The sequence below is a fragment of the Gadus macrocephalus genome, chromosome 13, assembly GCF_031168955.1.
Source record: "Gadus macrocephalus chromosome 13, ASM3116895v1".
In the NCBI taxonomy this organism is placed as follows: Eukaryota; Metazoa; Chordata; class Actinopteri; order Gadiformes; family Gadidae; genus Gadus; species Gadus macrocephalus.
In genome coordinates, this window is record NC_082394.1 from 2,739,014 (window position 1) to 2,759,013 (window position 20,000).

Below are 20,000 nucleotides of genomic sequence, written 5' to 3' on the forward strand. Positions count from 1 at the left end.
ATTCACCCGCCCTCCCTCCCGGTGCCAGAGAGTTCATGTCCTCAGCGGTGTGCTGCTTCAGCACTAAACCACCACCATGGGTGACCCAAAAACTTATCTTTACGCATTCGTCCACCACATCGCCATTCACAACGAATTGCTTCCCCTTTTGAATGCTCCGTGTAATTTATTTGAACATGCACTGATGTCTGCATGACTGTTCTTTGCACCGCGGTCCCTCTCCGCCTATATATCGTTGATGCATGCATGTGTGTTTATGCAGACGTCTGTTACATAAACACAAGTCTATATAAACTTCTGTTTACAGAGAAGTAATTGCTCTCTTCCCGCCAGTGTACTGGACTATTTTCTGCCCTGTCTTGTCTGTTTGCTCTTCGCCTACGATCATTTATCATCGTCGTTTTGAAAAACGGAACGCCCATTCGAGAACAGAGGCACCGATATGCGGTTACTGTCTCTTTAAGAGATCTTGAGGGCCACTCCTCAGACCCCCCGGGGCCACTGTGGCCATCCTCAGGGCCGCTCCTCGGACCCGCCGGGGCCGCTGTGGCCGCCCTCAGGGCCGCCCGCCAACCGCCGTGCTGCTGCTGTCAGGAGTGTGCGTGTGCGCGCGCGTGTTTGCACGTGTGTGTCGTGTGTGTGTGTGTGTGTGTGTGTGCAGAAATGCCGTCGGAACCGTTCCGCCCATGCTGTGCCGTGCATGCGGTGGATTAACGCGGTTAGACGGGAAAACGTGTGTGTCGTGTCGGATGTGCTGCAAATGTTTGCTGTTAACACATTATAAGCGTGTGTGTGTGTGTGTGTGTGTGTGTGTGTGTGTGTGTGTGTGTGTGTGTGTGTGTGTGTGTGTGTGTGTGTGTGTGTGTGTGTGTGTGTGTGACCCGTTCTCTCACCGTCTCTACATCCATGTTTCAATAAAACGATAATTAACATAATAGACGTAACACAGATGGAAACAAAAATATGTCGTTTAAAACCAGAGTTTAGTCCCCAAACACTGTCTTACTGAACTTCTTCAACATATATGTTACAATAATGTTTCTACGCTTAAAAAATAAATGCTTTTCTTGTGCTCCCTCGTGGCACCGACGAGTACTGCACTGGCATTTTATTTGGAGATATTGCGACACCTTCTGGTTGAATGGAAGCATTGCATGCATCACCTGACACCGAAGGGATGTCGACTCAAAGCCAAACAGTTCAGGGTTTGAACTCCAAAATACCATCGCTCTTCAGCACGATACCCTGACACGAAAGCAATTCACCGTAAATCATGATTCGTTTTGTATAAAAACACATTTTGAATAAATAAATAGGGTAAAATATTTGTATCTAAAGGAAGTGCCAAAGTACCATTCGAAAAACTGTTATTTTCTGGTAAGAAGGTGAAAAAGAAACCCAGATGGTGGGTCAGCTGATTAAAGTAATCTGAATCAGTGTGTGTGTGTGTGGGGGGGGGGGGGGTTGCAGATGGGGTGGGGGTCTTGGGGCTGAGTTAGAAATCCTCTTACACCCCCCGGCCCCGGTCACATGACCTGGGTGGTCTGCGGTCAGACAGGAGGTGAGATGGGCTTCACTTTAACCCCCTCGTCAGAGAGACGGACAGACGTCGCTGGTCAGTCAACCTGGTGAGACACACACACTCACACACACGCACACGCACGCACGCACGCACGCACGCACGCACGCACGCACACACACATGTGCTGCACAGACACATACACATGTTGATTAATTTCTGTTTGGGCTTGCTTGATGCTATTGAGGTTTGTGTGGATGTGAGTTCCTCATTTGAATAGTCTTTCATCAAGATGTTCCTAGATGGCGGTTAGACGGTCATATGTTATATGGGCCGATGATAGCTCTATGTTTTAATCAATATGTTCACACGTCTTGCTAATAATCCCTCCTTTGTGCTGAACCTCTTCATGAAGATAGGTCTCCTCTAACCATTGAGGTCCTCATTCTAACCAGTTCGCCTGTGAGCTGAACCTCTTCATGAAGAAAGGTCTCCTCTAACCACTGATACCTCAACAAGTCCTCCTCAGAGCTGAAGCTCTTCAATGAAGAAAGGTCTCCTCTAACCTCTGATACCTCAACAAGTCCTCAGCTGAACCTCTTCATGAAGAAAGGTGTCCTCTAACCACTGATACCTCAACAAGTCCTCAGAGCTGAAGCTCTTCATGAAGAAAGGTCTCCTCTAACCTCTGATTCCTCAACAAGTCCTCAGAGCTGAAGCTCTTCATGAAGATAGGTGTCGTCTAACCTCTGAGCTCCTCCACAATGCCGCTCCAGAGGGACATCCTAGAGGAGGTGTGGACAGAGAACAGGTACACCAGAGGGTTTATCGGACCACAACATGACGTGCACCTTTAGCCAGCATGCTGCTAGTGTCCCCGCTGGGGGATTAATTCAGGATTAACCGCGTGAAAAGTCCCTGTTCGGTCAATAAATACCCTCACAATCTTCATTAAATGTAGATAACAGATCAGACTGATTTTATTATCCGAGGTAAAACTTGTTCAATTGGGGTAAAATAGGAAGTTTCAATTCAAATTACTTTTCCACACACATTCATGTACTAACCAGGTATCTCCTCCGTACTTAAGCGTGCTTCTTGTAGACGATACATGCTCCACGCCGCCTCCTTTCCCACCCGCCCGGCCTCGCGGTTCTCTCAGCGTCTATTAATACTTTACAACGCGCCGTTTCCTCTGCTGCGAGGAGCAGAGAGAGGTGGCCAACCAATAAGTATCAGGGCTGGCTCCTCACTGGAGAGCCAGAGCTACTATAGCTAGCCTTCCCCACCCCCAGAGAGGCCTAGGAGCTGGGGGCTGAGCAGGGGTACGATCACCCCCTCTCTGGTGCTAGGAACGTGGCCTTGAAGTGGTTATGCCTCTCCTTGAATACACAATACAGCAGTAAGGTCTTATACTTCATGGACTACAGACTGAAACCAAAACTAAAAGAACTCTTGCACTTAAAAACAGTACTACATCTTATCCTAGCTATCTTTGTTGTATACAGGGAATGGGTTAACCTAGCCATTGTTATTGCTTGGCCTTGTTTCTATGAACATCCTGACTGTACCGACAGCGATATATTGTTGTTTCTCTTACTTTTGACAAAATGTACTTATTGTAAGTCGCTTTGGATAAAAGCGTCTGGTGCATGCCCAAAATGTCGATGTGAATGTAAACGTAAACTCCACAATCAGGAGATAGCCTAGCTGGTCTGCAGTAGATGCTCTGTGTTGCTCATCGATACTCTTCTCTGTTATCTGGGCCAGGTTTCAGGACGAGGCCGGTTCCTCCTCCTCAGACCGGCCAGAGAAGGTGAAGTGTGGCCGTCGTTTTCAACACTCAAAACACCCTCACTCACTCGGAAGACACATCTACCTTTAACTGCTATTTATTTAGTCGTCTGACACTTGATCCAAAGCAACTTTACTCAAAATATATTTTAAATATATAATATATATATTAATATATATACATATAAGGAGAAGGTAAAGGTATATATTTATATATATATTTATTTATACATATATCAATAAGGAGACGGTTAAGGTTTGAGGGCGTTTGCTCAAGGAAACCTATAATTAGGCTGTGAACTTTGTGGATCACAGCAGGAACTTTGAGCTGGGAGTCGGACCCCCCTCACCCTACACCCCCCTATCCTTCAGAGCTGGGAGTCGGACCCCCTCACCCTACACCCCCCCTATCCTTCAGAGCTGGGAGTCGGACCCCCTCACCCTACACCCCACTATCCTTCAGAGCTGGGAGTCGGACCCCCTCACCCTACACCCCCCTATCCTTCAGAGCTGGGAGTCGGACCCCCTCACCCTACACCCCCCTATCCTTCAGAGCTGGGAGTCGGACCCCCCTCACCCTACACCACCCTATCCTTCAGAGCTGGGAGTCGGACATGCTGTGCATTAAAACCTGAGCTGGGGAGCTGAACCCTGGCTTAGGGGGGCCGGGTTCGAGGCCTAGCGTGTCAGCGCAGGGTTAACGGCCTGTGTTAACGTGAACACCTCCACACCCCCCCCCCCCCCCCCCCCCCTTGCTCCTCTACCTCCAGCTGTGTGCAATTACAGCTCCTCTACCTCGAGTACTGCCAGGCCTGCCCCGCTCGCTCGCTCGTCCTCCCCTCAAAACTCCTCGAAGCGGTAAACGGGACAAACGGCGGGCGCACACGACCTGGACGTAAAAGCGGCGGCCGCGTCTTCGACCGTGAACCGTGCCATCTCCGTGGCGTCTGGTCTGAACGGCGGTCTGAATGCCGTGGAGGAGCTTTGAGTTTGTTGTGCTCTCCCTCCCCCCCCTCCTCCCCCCTCCTCCCCCACCCCCCCCCCTCCTCCCCCACTGGTCTTTAGAAGCTTGTTGGTGGTGCTCAGTGACGTGGCCGGCGGAGCAGATGGCTTCACACATAAATCCTATTAACAACTTTCTGCTGATGGAGAGCCAGTGAGCGCGGAGCCTGGCTCACTCTCTCATTACCTCCCCACCGCCGCTACGGCCTCTCTTTGTTTGTTTTCCTTTTTTATTTCCTCCCCCCCCCCCCCTTTTGGAAGCGAGGAGAGAAGGACGTTAGAAATTTTAGCCCGGGCCGGAGTAGGAGGCCAGGACCATGTCGGCTGAGAAGGTAATAGGGTGGAGGAGGTGGGGCTGGGGGGGGTTGGTGTTGGTGTTGGGGGAAGTGGTGGTAGGGACAGTGGGTTGGGGGAGCCCCCCATTCGGGGAGATGGAGGTGGTGGGTGGGGTTGGTGGTGGTGGTGGTGGTGGTGGTGGTGGAGGTGATGGTAGTGACAGTTGCTGGGGGAGTTGGAGGTAGTGGGGTTGGTGATGGTGGTGTTGTTGGTGGAGGCGATGCGGGCTTTGGTGGAGGTGGAGGTTACGGGGGGGGGGGGGGGGGGGGGTTTTGGTGTTGGTTGACGTCATGGTAGTGGCGGTGGACGGGGGAGGTGGTGGAGGTGGTGGGGTTAGTCACGGTTGTGGTGTTGGTGGAAGTGGTGGTAGTGAAGGTGTTGGGGGGTGGGGAGGTGGAGGGGCTGGTGATGGCGGGGGTGGAGGTCTAGAGGCAGGTGATGGTGGTGGTGGTGGTGGTGGGTGGTGGTGGTGGTGGTGATGGGGTTTGGGATTCATCCCCTTGCGTGAATAACAGGAAGAGATGGCCCGCTGAGGCATAAAACCTTGGAACAATGACTCATTTGAATCATTTAATTATGTTCTAAAGCTGTGTGGTTGAAGAGTTGGCAAACAATGCAGAGTTTATTCCGGTAGCGATGTGATACAGAGACACAGAGACTCCATGTCTAGCTCTGCAACCATTTCAGTCACAATCATGGATCAGTCAATATTATGTTGAATGTAAGTCACGTTGGATAGAGAAAAAATTCTTACGAATGCAATCTGTGACCAAAATCTAACTTATTTAGAAGTTGTTGTTCCAAGCGGTGGGTAAGTATCCACTAAGCTGTTGTTTTTTCTCCAATCTTTAATGCATCCAAGATAGCAAAGCTGAAAACACGACCAACAACATGCTTAACATGCTCACATTGCTTTAAGTGTGTGTGTGTGTGTGTGTGTGTGTGTGTGTGTGTGTGTGTGTGTGTGTGTGTGTGTGTGTGTGTGTGTGTGTGTGTGTGTGTGTGTGTGTGTGTGTGTGTGTGTGTGTGTGTGTGTGGATTGTCTGAGGTAGGGGACAGAAATAGATGTGTAACATGAATGAGCCTCTAATTGGATTGGGCCCGGCCATCTCTTCTCTGTGTAACACTTTAGATTCCCCTCGTCGCACCGGCCTGCTCCTAGATGGCTTCCATACTTTACCCTTACCTCCTACGAGAGAGAGAGAGAGAGAGAGAGAGAGAGAGAGAGAGAGAGAGAGAGAGAGAGAGAGAGAGAGAGAGAGAGAGAGAGAGAGAGAGAGAGAGAGAGAGAGAGAGAGAGAGAGAGAGAGAGAGAGAGAGAGAGAGAGAGAGAGAGAGAGACGTAAAGTCCTCAGGAACGTCAACCATTTATCCTGCGGCCCTGAGATTGTAATACAGAAATAACAAATGTTATTTGATACAGCATTGAGGCAGACAGAATAACACGTTGCTGGACCATCAGGGAAAGATGTATTGAATGGTAGTAGTCGATAAAGTGAGTTGATATTCTTGGTTTCGTGAACCACAGGCTTTGGACAGCTTCAGCAAGGTGATAGCAGTTGTAGACTTGTGTACTTCTTGCATTTGCTGGATGTTACTGTGTGTGAGAAATATCTAACGGTATTGAAATGTAATTGTAATTTGATTCTGAGTAACGTTTTATGTTGGAGACAAAAGTTGGCACAGCTGTCAGATGTTATCTCTGTACTTTTACCAATACAAATACAAGTACTAATGCAAATCGTACTAATACTTATACATGTTATGGTCTCTGTTTTATGTGCAAAGTAGGAGGGCTGGTACAAATGTTCCATAAAACAAAAGACAAAACGATGAATACTAGGAAAATAGAATGAGCAGATCTGTTAATTCTAAAAATTAAGATTGTAGCATTAGCTTAATGACCTCATGCTAGGCTACAGTCTACACTTTTATCAGAGCTAAACTTAACTTTATACGTTTCCTGAGATACATATGACATTTAAAAAAAAATTAAATGCAAAAACATATATATATATATATTACTACACTGCAGGAATAGCGACTCAAACAAAAAATCTTTTCAAGAATAAGATTGTTTCAATGTCTTTAATGAAAATAACTGCTCTATTCAATAGAGTTGAATTATTATGCATAGTGAAAGTTTTAAAACTGTGTTAAATTATTTAAACCTGTAATAGTAGTAGTAGACAGTGCTTTGGACACATTATTAAATAACAATAATTTTCTATCCTTTGCTTACCGTGAACTTTTAATGGTGAGTGAATTTAACTCTTATCTTCGTTAGTCTGTTAGTTTGTTTGTCTGTCTGTGTATCTCTGTATTTCTCTATCTATCCCTCCATCTTTCTCACTATCTCAACTCAAGGTCTCTCTCTCTCTCTCTCTCTCTCTCTCTCTCTCTCTCTCTCTCTCTCTCTCTCTCTCTCTCTCTCTCTCTCTCTCTCTCTCTCTCTCTTCGTCTACGTTCCAGTGAAGCCTAGCCATCTCTCTATCTCGAGTAATCTCAAATCAAGATCTGTCTGTCTGTCTGTCAATCTGTTAATCTCACGGTCTGTCTGCTATTTCTCAGAAACCGTCCAGAAACCAAAGAAGAAGAAGGAAGCGACCAATGGCGTGCCAGAGGCCGAGTCCAACGGGGCAGAGGCCAAACCCAAGAAGACCAAGAGCAAGAAGAGCGAGGAGGCGTCTGGAGACGAGGGACTCGCCGCACAGAGTCAGTCACCACTACCGCCTTTACGTTAACATTAGTCACCACAACCTCCTTTACATTCACATTAGTCACCACAACCTCCTTTACATTCACATTAGTCACCACTACCACCTTTACATTCACATTAGTCACCACTACCACCTTTACATTCACATTAGTCACCACTACCACCTTTACATTAACATTAGTCACCACAACCTCCTTTACAGTCACATTAGTCACCACAACCTCCTTTACATTCACATTAGTCACCACTACCTCCTTTACATTAACATTAGTCACCACAACAAGGTGTGAGTGTGATTAGTCATTCTCACAAGCCGTTTTGAAAATGTGCACCTTCTGACATCACAGGTGAGCGTGTCCACCTAGATGTGTGACGGATAGATGAGCAACGTTTACGACAGTCCACTGGGTAGGCTGGTAGACTGATCTATCCAGCACACATCTAGGTGGACACGCCCCCACCTGTGATGTCAGAAGCTGCACATTTTCAAAACGGCTTGTATTGCCCAATCACACTCACACCTAGTGGTATAATGTGTCCCCTTTAACATTTACATTCAGGGCATCTAGCAAGCGCTTTTATCCAAAGTGACTTACAATAAGTACATTTTGTCAGAAGGAAGAGAAACAATCTATCGCTGTAGGTACAGTTAGGATGTTCATAGATCCAAGTGCAAAGCACCAACAATTGCTAGGTTAACCCATTCCACGTAGCTAGGATAAGATGCTACACAATGCTAAGTACTATTTTTAAGTGCCAGGACGTACAGCGTACAATAAGTGGGTAAGAGGGGGGTGGGGGGTTAAGGGGGGGGGACGCTAATCTCTGAAGTGAATCTTGAGTCTTAATATGCAGTATAATATGTGTCCTTTATATGCAGAGTTTTATCAATAACAACACAAGGTATTAGGCAGGGAACGCAAGACATGAGGAAGAGACCGCTGATTAAGACCAGATTCTGCAGGGCAGTGAAATGCACGGATAAAACCACTGCATGTAAAGCTTCCAGGAATGAAAACCAATAAAGGAAACCACTCACTATTTGAAGGCACTTCAAAGACAAAAGACGAAGAGAATACAATAAAATACGATTAATTACAACACAATACACACAATGAAATCAACACACGGATACAAATCGGGCCGGATCAAATAAACTATAATCCCGACGACGGAACTGTTCTGAACTTCGCTCTCTCTGTTATTTTGTTCTGTTGGATTGTTCTGTTGCTGTGGACGACAGAAGATGAGAAGAAGGTGAAGAAGAAGAAGCCGGAGAAGGAGAAGGAGAAGGAGAAGGAGAAGGAGAAGGAGAAGGAGGACCCGGAGAAGAGCAAGGAGCCAAAGAAGAAAGCCAAGAGCGTCCCGAAGAAGAAAAAGAGTACGTTCCAATGACCACTGCATTTACACTCAACTGGGATTAATAATGTGCATCCCACCCTATCCTGAAGCATGTCTTCTTCAAGGGGTGATTTCATGTCACCAGGTGTGAGTGTGATTACAAGCCGTTTTAAAATCTCCCCAGTAGGAGTGTCCACCTAGATTTATGATGGATAGACCAGTCGACTGTAGCATATGTTGCTTATACATCCAGAACGTATCTAGGTGGACACTCCCACTTGTGATGTCACTAAAACACAAGAAAAGGCAGATTTTCAAACAGCTTTTAACAGCTGATCACACTCGCACCTTGAGGCATAATATCAGCCCTTTGACATGGATACCACAAGGAACGTCCCAAAACTAGCCAAACACAGAACACAGACTCCCCTCAACAACGACCACCTTTTCCCATCTCCACAGGTTCGGACACTGAGGATGACGAGGAGGAGGAGGAGGAAGAGGAGACGCCCAAGAAGAAGACGAAGAAGAAGACGACGAAGGACAGCTCGCCGCCCTCAAGCACCACCAAAGAGAAGAAACCCAAATCCAAAGGTAAGGACGCCGCAAACGTTAGTCTTATATCTCCAGGTAAATCTTCAGACGATCAAACAGGGTGTGTGTGGAAGGTTGACCGCGGGGAAGAGGATTACACAATCACATTTAGTGTAAACACTGGCTTAGCCCTACACCTACTGGGACGTATGACCATTTAAGCCATCAGTCCAGACCGGCTGAAATACTAGCTGCAATGTTGAAATGTTTAAAGTAGTGCCAGCACTGGATTCCCTGTAGTCAAAAGACCATGGAGAAGTGCTATAATTGTTTTATTAGCTCTTTATTCATCTTAAGTTGAGTTGTATATTACTCTACATTTTACTACTACATTTTTATTTCGCCCGCCCCTCTTAGATGAGAAAGACTCTGAGGGGAAAGATAAGAAGTCTAAATCAAAAGACAAAGATAAGAAGAAGGAGCCAGCCGCCTTGTTCCAGATAAATGGAGACAAGGACGCCAAGAGCAAGAAGAAAGGTGAGTGTGTGTGTGTGTGTGTGTGTGTGTGTGTGTGTGTGTGTGTGTGTGTGTGTGTGTGTGTGTGTGTGTGTGTGTGTGTGTGTGTGTGTGTGTGTGTGTGTGTGTGTGTGTGTGTGTGTGTGGATGGTTGTGTGTGTGGTTGTGTATGTGGTTGTGTGTGTCTGTGTGGGTGTGTGTGTGTGTTTGTGTGTGTGTGTGTGTGTGTGTGTGTGTGTGTGTGTGTGTGTGTGTGTGTGTGTGTGTGTGTGTGTGTGTGTGTGTGTGTATGTTTGTGTGTGCGTGTGTACACTCACATTTATAAAACATGTTGATAACATTGCATCACAGTCACCATGACACCTTCTCAAATCTGGGAAGAATAAATAAATCTAAACCATGAAGCTAAAAGTAATCAAACCTATCTGTCCGGTCTGAAGCCATGTCAGTATGAAGCCATCCGTTCCCTGGTCCTCCGATCTTTTAAAAGAACCACGAGTATAGGAAGTATCGGTATACTACCACATATATCACGGGCATTAATCCCCTTCTATTAATCCCAGCTGCTCAGTCAGACAGCGACGACAGCGAGGAGACAACAACCAAGGCCAGCAAGTCTAAGAAGAAGACCAGTGCCGGAGCAGCATCACTGTTCCAGACGGCCGAGAGCAAGGACAAGGACAAGGACAAGGACAAGGACAAGGACAAGGACAAGAAGACCAAGAAGAAAGGCAACCTCCCTTTATACGTCTTATAAATTTATTTTATTATCGCACTTCCTAACTGTTAAGCACCTTTCAATTTCAAAAAGCATCTTGCCTGCACATGTCAATTCATGCCTTCATCTTTCGTTTTTTAAATGTGCAAAATATAAAATATGTTGGCTCAGAGATCTCTCTTTGATATTTTATCGACTTCTCAATTCCTTACTTCATTTCCTCTGAATCAATTATGTTTGCAAAACTGAATGGGAGTCAGCCATTAGCGCTAGCTTAAACTAGCATATAATGCTAATACAAGGTAATTGCGAACGTGTTGCAATTGCTAAAACCCCAACAACAAAGAGCCAGCAACACTCAATAATTAAGTATTGTAAAATAAAAATAAAATAATTGATTTAAATAATTGGAGATATTGATGACGTTTTGACGAAGCTGTCGCTGTTTCTCTAAATCTCAGGAAAAGCCGAAGAGAGCGATGATTCCGACTCAGAGAAAGAAGAGAAGTCCAAGAAGAAGAAGGGAAAAGGGAAGAAGAAGAAGGTATGGAAAAACCCCTGGGCATCATGTGGCCCCAATCAGCTCTTAGTTAGAGACACCAATTAACCCTTAATCAGAGACACCTGCTCAGAAAAACTAGCAAGCGCCTTAACATGGTTGAAAAGTATCTGTTTCTGTCTCATTTTCAGAAAAGTATACAGTCTGTCCAACAAGATGTTGCTTACCACATCATATACCTTCTTATTTTCTTCTACAAATCATTTCAAGACACTTTCACACTTCTACTCTGGCCGTGTGTTCATTAACTTACTGACCAGGTACTCTTGATAAGCACGACCAGGTTGCCAGAGTCTAGCGTTATCGAACTGGAACAATTTCAAGATCCATCACCTTGACAACCTATCGATGATGATGATGATGATGATGATGATAATGATGATGATGATGATGATTATCATGAGGATGATGACATGCTCTTCGTCCAGGAGAGATCTCCGTCCTGTGAGAGAGATTTTGACAACTTATCGATACTAATGACGAGGATGTAATGATGATGAGGAGGAGGACGATGATGATGATGATGATGATGATGATGATGATGTTGATGATGATGATGATGATGATGATGATGGTGATGATGATGATGATGATGGTGTTTCGCTCTTTCTCCAGGAGCGAGCTCCGTCCCCGGAGATAGAGTTCGACGACCTGGAGGAGTTTGTGAATCTGCCGGCTCCGCAGGGGCAGACGGTGAAGTGCCGACTCACCCGGGACCAGCGGGGGATGGACAAGAGCATGTACCCCACCTACTACCTCCACCTGGACAACGAGAAGAAGGTACGGGATCAGTTCCTCTGGCCTCACACGGCACACAGCAGAGGGACATCTCAGGTCTTAAAGACGCAGTGCACTTTTTAAACGCTCGGTTTCAATGTGGAATATTGTACCTTTAAATTCATAATCTCAATTTAATAAAATAATTGCGATGTAGTATAATAAATAGGAAGCGTTTATGCAAAGAGTCTGTCGATAACGTGACGCATACATTCTTAGCATTTGACTCTCCAATGGGAATAGAACCTCTCACCCACTGGTGACTGGTGAAGTAGTTTCCCAATGCTCATGACGAATGCTTAAGACTATGTGTTTTGCGTTGTCTCGTAAAGGTATTCCTGTTGGCGGGTAGAAAGCGTAAGAAGTGTGGAACCTCCAACTACCTAATCTCCATCGATGCCACAGACTTATCGAGAGGCGGGGACAATTTTGTCGGAAAATTGCGGTACCGATAAAATTCTTCTTCTTTGAATTCTCAATGATAATTTTTTCCACGACAGCATTCAAACAAACTGCGTTCAGAAACCTACTTTTGTATGTCGTGTTTACAACTGACTATGTTGTGATGTTGTTGTCCAGGTCTAATCTGATGGGGACCAAGTTCACGGTGTTCGACAACGCACTGAACCCAGAGAGGGCTCTCCCAGACCTGTCCAACGCACGCCAAGAGATGGCCGGCATCATCTACGTAAGACCTTACAGACACCCAACCATTTGGCGGCATGTGGCTCAGGAGGTCGAGCGGGTTGGCTGATAACCCGAAGGTTGCTAGTTCGATCCCCTAGCTCCTCCGAGTTGAGTGTTGAGGTGTCCCTGAGCAAGACACCTCACCCTGACTGCTCCCGACGAGCTTGCTGTCGTCTTGCGTGGTTGACTCCACTGTCGGTGTGTGAATGGGTTAATGTTAGGCCATATTGCACATCGCCTTGAGTGGCAACTGGTTAAAAAAGCGCCGTATAAATGCAGTCCATTTATTTAGCGATCAACTGTGGAGCGTGTGTGGATGATGGCTGGTTTGAGTCAGACAGATTGGACTCTGGGACTGCTGGAACCAGCCATCATCCACATCAACCCCAACCCTAACCCTTGACTTGACATCAATCCCTCCCGTAACCAAAGCAAACCAAACCATACCCCTGTGACCTCTGACCCCCGTGTGTCCAGGAGACCAACGTGCTGGGGATGAAGGGTCCCAGGCGCATGACCATCATCATCCCCGGGATGGACAAGAACTGCGAGCGGGTCGCCGTCCGGCCACGCAACGTAAGCCCCGCCTCCTCCGTCACCCACAGGAAGTGATGTCACTGTCTGACCCGCACGCCGTGGTTGAGATGTGTCCTAAGCTTATGCTTGAAGTGTCTGGGAATGTTTATGGAATTATTAAAAACATAGTCATGTACATATATGAATATACATAGAAATAATATACATGTTTATCTGCCACAAAGCCTAACTGCAGTAACCATGCAAAGGGTAATACCGAGTGCAAGAAACTAAACAACATGATCACTGATCACGAGCACTGATAATGATCAAATAACTAATCATTAAATATAGAAGAAGATAGATCAAAATAACAGCACTGAACTTTGGAGTGGTCAGATCACTTGCACACATCATCTCATCTGCTTCTTTTACATATACTGTAGTATTTGTAATTATTTAAATGTAGAATTCATATCAAGTCAGACCTGCAGAAGGTCTCACTTCTGAGTAAGGGCTGATCTGCAGTCTGTCGTCGGTCTGCCGGTGGTGCCTCCCGGCTGACAGACTGACCACACACCCGGGTGACCCCTCTGACCCCCAGGAGTACGACGGGCTGCTGATCCGCCACCAGAACCGGCGGATGGAGAACCTGATCGAGCTGCACAACAAGACCCCCGTGTGGAACGAGGAGTCCTCCTCCCACGTGCTCAACTTCAACGGCCGCGTCACCCAGGCCTCCATCAAGAACTTCCAGGTCGTCCACAGCAAGGACCGTGAGTTCTGTCTGTCTGTCTTTTGACCTTTCTGTCAGCCTGCCTGTCAGTCTGTCTGTTTGTGTGTCTCTGTCTGTCCGCCAGCCTATCTGCCAGCCTGTCTGTCCCTCTTATTACCTTTCTACCTGCCAACCTATCTATCTGACAAGCTATCGGTTTGTCGTCAGTCTGTCTAACTACCTGTCTATCTTTCTGTCTGTCTGTACTGTAAACCTAAACCTCCCCTGTGTGTCTATCTGACTACCAGCCTGTGTGTGTGTGTGTGTGTGTGTGTGTGTGTGTGTGTGTGTGTGTGTGTGTGTGTGTGTGTGTGTGTGTGTGTGTGTGTGTGTGTGTGTGTGTGTGTGTGTGTGTGTGTATTTGTGCGTGCTCTGCAGCTGATCTAACCTCCTCTGTGATTGTGTGTGTGTGTGTGTGTGTGTGTGTGTGTGCATCGTGTGTCTGTGCGTACGTGTGCGTGTCTCAGTGGAATACATCGTGATGCAGTTCGGCCGCATCGCCGACGACATCTTCACGCTGGACTTCAGCTACCCCATGTGCGCCGTGCAGGCCTTCGCCATCGCCCTGTCCAGCTTCGACGGGAAGATCGCCTGTGAATAGAAGGGCCGGCCTCGCTCGGGCCCCCTGCCCACTCGCAGCACAGACACGCTTTTCAGACCCCGGCAGCAAGCTGTGGGTGGAGGTGATGGAGGAGCTCAGACCGCTCTGCTGTTCCCCCGCTCCAACGGTGCCTGGCTCGGGGGGGGCCCGCGGGTCAGGGGCGGAGGAGTGGAGGACGGTTCGGCCTCCGAGCGGAGCTCCACGGTGGACGTTGCCTTTTTTAGAGCGCAGAGAAGTTTAAAGGCTGCTCTGTAGGAACACTGTGATGGTGCTCAAAGGGGGCGGGACTCATTCAAGCAGAAGTAGACAGGAGTAGACAGAAGTAGTCGATCAAGATGTGGTTACTTAATTAAAGACGAACGGATCAAACAGGCAGTCATAAAACAGTCGTCATGGCTTCTATTGTTTGCTGTTGTTTCTTTGATTCCGCACGGCAGCAGAGGCTGTCAATCTGTAATTAGCGCCTGACGTGGAAAACCCCAGACCCATCGCCCGGACCATAGACAAACACAACCGTCCTCTTACAAAGTAGCTCATTTAGCAATGTCTTACTAGGATAAAGGCTCTGGAAAGGTTTGAACTTTGCAGCACATTTTCTCCGTGTTCTGTAATGGTTTATGTGTAGGTTTCAGAAACCCACGAGTGCTACCATACACAGATTAGTTTAGGCCTGAATGTCCTGTACGCAGTCAGTCCAAAAGTACCAAGTCTTAAAGTGTCTCTAACCCTTCTTCTTTCCCTTCACCTGTTCCTTTGACCTTTTTGTATTTCATCATTTCTTACGAGGAGCGTTTTGTACGGTTTATTGTCCGACGGCGATGTCTGATGATGATGAATGTGTAGCCATGACTTTCCACCCTTTCACCTCATTCACTTGTTAATGAGCTCACTGTGATGAATGGGGCCCATTAGCCCCTCTAAATAAAGACCAACCGTTCGTGTAGCATGAATAAACTCCTAACAGCTGTCCACAACTCATATTTAGTCTTCTGACTACACCGCAGTCTCAACCATCTCAGTAAACCTCCCTTATCTCTCGGCTAAAACCGCGGTAATAGTCCGTCTCTGCCCTCCAATACCTTCGTGAGGACCTCCCCGTTCAACGCTGCGGTGGGATACTGTGAGAACAACAACACAACACAAGGGAGGCTGCCAGCGACGACACACACACACACACACACACACACACACACACACACACACACACACACACACACAGAACACTGGTTTGATACGTGTGCAGCAGACACACACTCTCCGTGGCAGCTCTTAAACTCTGAGGAGGAATGGCGGCGGCAGGGAGAAGAACCGGTTTGAGCCCAGGCCCTGGAAGGTACGTCTGAGGTGTGTTTCTGCCTCAACCTGTCCAGGCAGTTGTCCAAACTCGCAAATCAAATGAGGCTTGAAGGGCGTCTGACAGATGCTCAAAGGTGACCCCCCCACCCCCAGCCCCACCCCCCTCGCTCTGCCATTGTGTGCGAGGCACTGTACGACTGCAAAGGATTACTTATTAGCCTCTAAGCGGGTAATTATGCACACGTTTCGACTGTACGCCGACAACTTATTCGTTGGCTGTTTTAACCGTTGCAAAAAGTCGTTTTGTGTCTGTGATTTTGAGAGCCTTGACAAATCCCAGTGCTGCACCACAGAATGCATTTCTGTTTAAAACTACAAATACAAGTTGCAATGCAAGTAGCGCACGCTGCAAACATAAGGGTGACCAATAGAAGGAGCTGTTGGGAAATGTTTGGATGTTCCTGCACCGCGTCAAATTAGAATGTTTAATCGCTCCATTAATAATGATAATAGCCTTCTTTGAAGATATAAAGCATTTATAAGTAGCCAAAGCATATGTTATGCTGTTATTCCTAGTGTAGTCCTGTATGGTGCTTTTTGTTTGATATTAGTAATACAGAGAAGAATGCACCACACATTCAACGAAATACATAATTTAATTTCTTCGCAATAATAAAAGGGGTATTGAAAGTGTGTGCGCGTTATTTAAATGTACATGCAAACAAAACAAGAAACGCTGAACAACTCATTTTATTTAAACACAAAGACAGTATCAGTATTAAAGCTGGAAGGATTTGTACTTTGCTGGCGTTAAAGTTAAACTAATGGAGCAGGGCTGCGTGTTTATTCCTGGTGTTACAGTACTACCACCGGGGTGGTGGAGGGGGTGGGGACACGGGTGGAGCCACCGCCCCCACCGCTCGGTGATTGACGCGCACCCATGGCTCCTCCTCAAAACTTTTTTTTCCCCTTGGTTTTCCAGAGTAGTGCGTTGATTTCATACCAAAGTCATACTTAACATTCCACTTATACTGTCAAACCGGGAGAAATATTACTGAAATCGTTCCAGGCGCCCAAAATCAGCATTGATATTGTTTTTTCTGGTGTTGACATAAATAGACGCCACTGAATAAAGGTGAGTTCCCCTCTTTTGGACTTTTTCCTCTTTGTTTAGACCCTTTGCTGGAGGTTTTCATGCCGCTTGACTCGCTGAAGTTTTCGGATCATTGTCATTTTTCGCATTTTTCCGCGGGGCTGCCTTCGCGTTGGGAGGGAAGAGGAAGATTCTCACTTTGATCGCCTCTGATCCTGTTTGACTTTTCTCTGCCTTCTGGACTCCTGACTAGTTGACAGAATAATAATTTAAACGAGTAAAAGCCATTTCGTTGACTTCATTTGACTGGTTTGACGTGTGCGTTGACACTATATTTTCCCGGGGATGCAACATGTCTCTTGTTTCTCTCCAACAGTTGATGAGAAGTGGATGCCTGGATCTGAGAGTTGTGCGACAGAGGAATCGAAAAGGCACAGATCTCCTAGGGACACTGAGAGAGATCACTGGGAGGAATAGGACCGACAACCTGACCGCTGGACTGAGCGACTGCATCCTAAAATAAGGTAAGATACTTTCTGCATCAAGGCAAACTAATGTGTCACTTATTGTGGTACCAGAAAACACTAAATTTAACTTCATACATGTGAAGAAAATTTGAATCAGAATGTTTTGGCCAAAATGTGATTTTATAATTACATATGTATTATTACATTAAATTATATTTAGTGTTTAAATAAACGACGATGAGGATGAGGATAAATATGAAAATATAAACCCACATATAAATCAAAGCGTTGTGATTCTAATACATTTTTCAAACAGCAGTGATTTAATGTTGTTGTGCGCACACGACACGTTTACTTCTTGTTTGTCAGGTATAAGCCTATTTGTTATTTGTAGGCCAAAGAGTAATTAAAATACCTATAGGCCATATTTGAATGATAATCAGACTTATCAGGGCCTAATGGTACTATTGTAACACGATCTTTAGTGCCAAAGGTTTGATTTAAATTTTTCTACATCGAATAAATGGTACTATCAAATCAAGCACTTTCATCAGTCAAATCTATTCTTTCTTTCATTTCGCTTTTTTTTTTTTCTCTCTGTCGTTCCTTTTTTTTTTTTCTTCTTCTTTATTTCCTTCCTTCCTCCTCAAATCGGTCAGGATCAGTGTTGAATGGTTTCGCTAAGCATGATTTTGAGGTCAGGTCTCGGAGTGCATGGATGTACCAAACCCTGGTAATGCGCAATTAAATCACCGTGACCCCCGGGGAAACACCTGCCTGACCTGACCGCAGTGCGCATCGTCAGCTCCAGTAAACACCTCATACCTCCGCCACTTGGGTTGGGCAGGTGTAGCTATTTAGTTTCTGATCACTGACTTAATTGGTTGACTTCTTCCTCTTTTGTCGTCAGTATAACGATGCCAATGCCACATGAGCTGTAATAACTACGGTTATCTCAGTCACTGCCATTCGACAGGTTTGGTCGAACAACAGAATGCAGTATTTCAGGTTGCGGCAAGTCATCAGCTATGTAGTTGTGTTTTTACAAACCTACCCCCGTTTGCAGCTGTAACAGCCAACCTGTTGCCATTGTGCTTCTTAGTTGCTTCATGTGACCAAATTAGATTTTTCTTGCACTTAGTTTGTTGAAACAGACGCTGTTTGCTTGCGGCGTAGAATAGATAGATATTCAAAATAAAATCACCATTACAGTTCCGAAGTTGGTGAACATCAACACACATTTTATGTTAAATCTCTGTTCTGTTTTTGACGCCTCAGATTGAGGACGTTAAAAGAAGCATGTCCACCACCACCACCACCACCACCACCACCGCCACCCTCTTACTGTATCCATAATGTGTGTTCTTCAAGTGCTAACCGACCAATGGGTCGACTCAGACCGTGACGCAGGAGACCCAGAGACAGTCCCAGACTGTCAAACCAGACAATAGACGGTTCGAGCAAAGAGGCGCGGTAATAGAGTTGGACGCTGACGGCTAAATCTGGAGCCCATTACGATTCTGCTGTTCTAGAAGATTCCTCTCCTTACTGTTGTGTGGCACTCGGCGAGAGCCTTTGATTCTCCGGGGGACACGAGACATGTTAACCATTTTATACGCCGGCAATATTCGAATGGCGGCTGTTTGTTTTTTTGCCGTGTTGCTCTGTCTTTATACCCCCCCCAAAAAAGAAGAGTTACAAGGCTTCTGAAATGTTTACAACTCTGTCGGGCGTCGAAGAGTTCGCACACATTCTGTGAACCCTAGGAACCCGTCTCGGAGCTTTATCTGTTTCTAAAAAAGATATAGAGAAGAAAGTCTGAATAGAGGTGTTTATTATTGACTCTATTCCGTTCTATTCTATCCCATTCTCTAGCCTCACTCTGTGCACTCTGTGTCGTGCATGCAGAGGTCCCCTCGGGTTAAACCGTGATGCGCCTTCTCTGGATGCACGTCTGTCTTTGCCGACTGGGACCTGAGCTTAACCAGTTGTGTTGTGGCTCACAGTGGCTAACGAAAACTAGCATGGCTAGAAGCGGCTAACACCGGCCAGCCACGGCTGCTGGCTCCCGTCCGTTTGTGCTGATGTTGGCCGTCTCTCCGAGCAGTGTTTGCAGAAGTGGTGAACAGGGAGTGTTGACCGTGTACTCCTCTGAGAACGAACACTCCGAGACTCAGACGCCCTCCGACACAAACTCCCTCCCCGGCAGACCGATGAAGTACACAGATGTGAGGAACATCCCTAATAAGAGAGCAGTATTGCCAACAGTTTGTTCTCGCTGAGCTCACACCATAACTCACTCTTCTGCGGTGCTCAGCACTTTTTAAACGTTGAACTCTGTTTTGCGGGGGATTCTCAGCTCAGCACCACTCCCACCAATCAACGACAGGCACCAATCAAACAATTACTGCGCCGACTCCTCACCAACCCCCCCCCCCCCCCCCTTACCCCATTGCAATACAATTTGTCTTCTGTGTGTAGCAGCTAATGCACTGCACATGTTTACATATGGCCCAGCCATGAGGTTCTTAGCAGATAAGATTCCTGGCCTCCTGTTCTGGCTGGCGGTGGGAGGAGCCAGCCAGAGGCCTGGCAACACTGAGGCCTTTGTGTCAGTTGTCCCCAAGTTGTTAAACGTTTCAGTTGCTCTTTCTCTGGCAACCAACTGTTAAAGACTGCTCCCATGTCCCTCACACATCTTCTTCTGGGCGGGCAGGCAGGGGGAGAGAGAGAGAGAGAGAGAGAGAGAG

The 20,000-nt window shown here is 46.6% G+C and overlaps 1 protein-coding gene across 4 annotated transcripts; it reads left to right on the plus strand.

Moving 5' to 3' along the window:
* The first annotated feature begins 1,937 nt into the window (after positions 1 to 1,937).
* On the plus strand, positions 1,938 to 15,368 carry LOC132470379 (tubby-related protein 1-like). 4 transcript variants are annotated; one of them, XM_060068941.1, is made up of 15 exons: positions 1,938 to 2,008; positions 2,194 to 2,330; positions 3,290 to 3,335; positions 7,234 to 7,366; positions 8,617 to 8,751; positions 9,174 to 9,305; positions 9,663 to 9,782; positions 10,325 to 10,492; positions 10,941 to 11,023; positions 11,654 to 11,818; positions 12,148 to 12,260; positions 12,395 to 12,503; positions 12,980 to 13,078; positions 13,623 to 13,794; positions 14,261 to 15,368. In XM_060068941.1, exons 2-15 carry the CDS (start codon positions 2,284 to 2,286, stop codon positions 14,392 to 14,394), a joined length of 1,656 nt encoding a protein of 551 aa, XP_059924924.1. In that variant the 5' UTR covers positions 1,938 to 2,008; positions 2,194 to 2,283; the 3' UTR covers positions 14,395 to 15,368. The 4 variants fall into 4 exon arrangements, with proteins under 4 accessions (XP_059924924.1, XP_059924923.1, XP_059924926.1 ...); XM_060068940.1 differs by having other exon boundaries at positions 1,942 to 2,008; positions 8,614 to 8,751; XM_060068943.1 differs by lacking the exons at positions 1,938 to 2,008; positions 2,194 to 2,330; positions 3,290 to 3,335 and adding an exon at positions 4,419 to 4,647.
* Positions 15,369 to 20,000: the final 4,632 nt, after the last annotated feature.

Bases quoted from the DNA above. Each gene is read 5' to 3' on its own strand.
- LOC132470379 (XM_060068940.1), top strand. From the start codon at position 2,284: ATGCCGCTCCAGAGGGACATCCTAGAGGAGGTGTGGACAGAGAACAG. The intron at 8,752-9,173 runs GTACGTTCCAAT...CCATCTCCACAG, and splicing joins CGTCCCGAAGAAGAAAAAGA to GTTCGGACACTGAGGATGAC. The intron at 9,783-10,324 runs GTGAGTGTGTGT...TATTAATCCCAG, and splicing joins CGCCAAGAGCAAGAAGAAAG to CTGCTCAGTCAGACAGCGAC.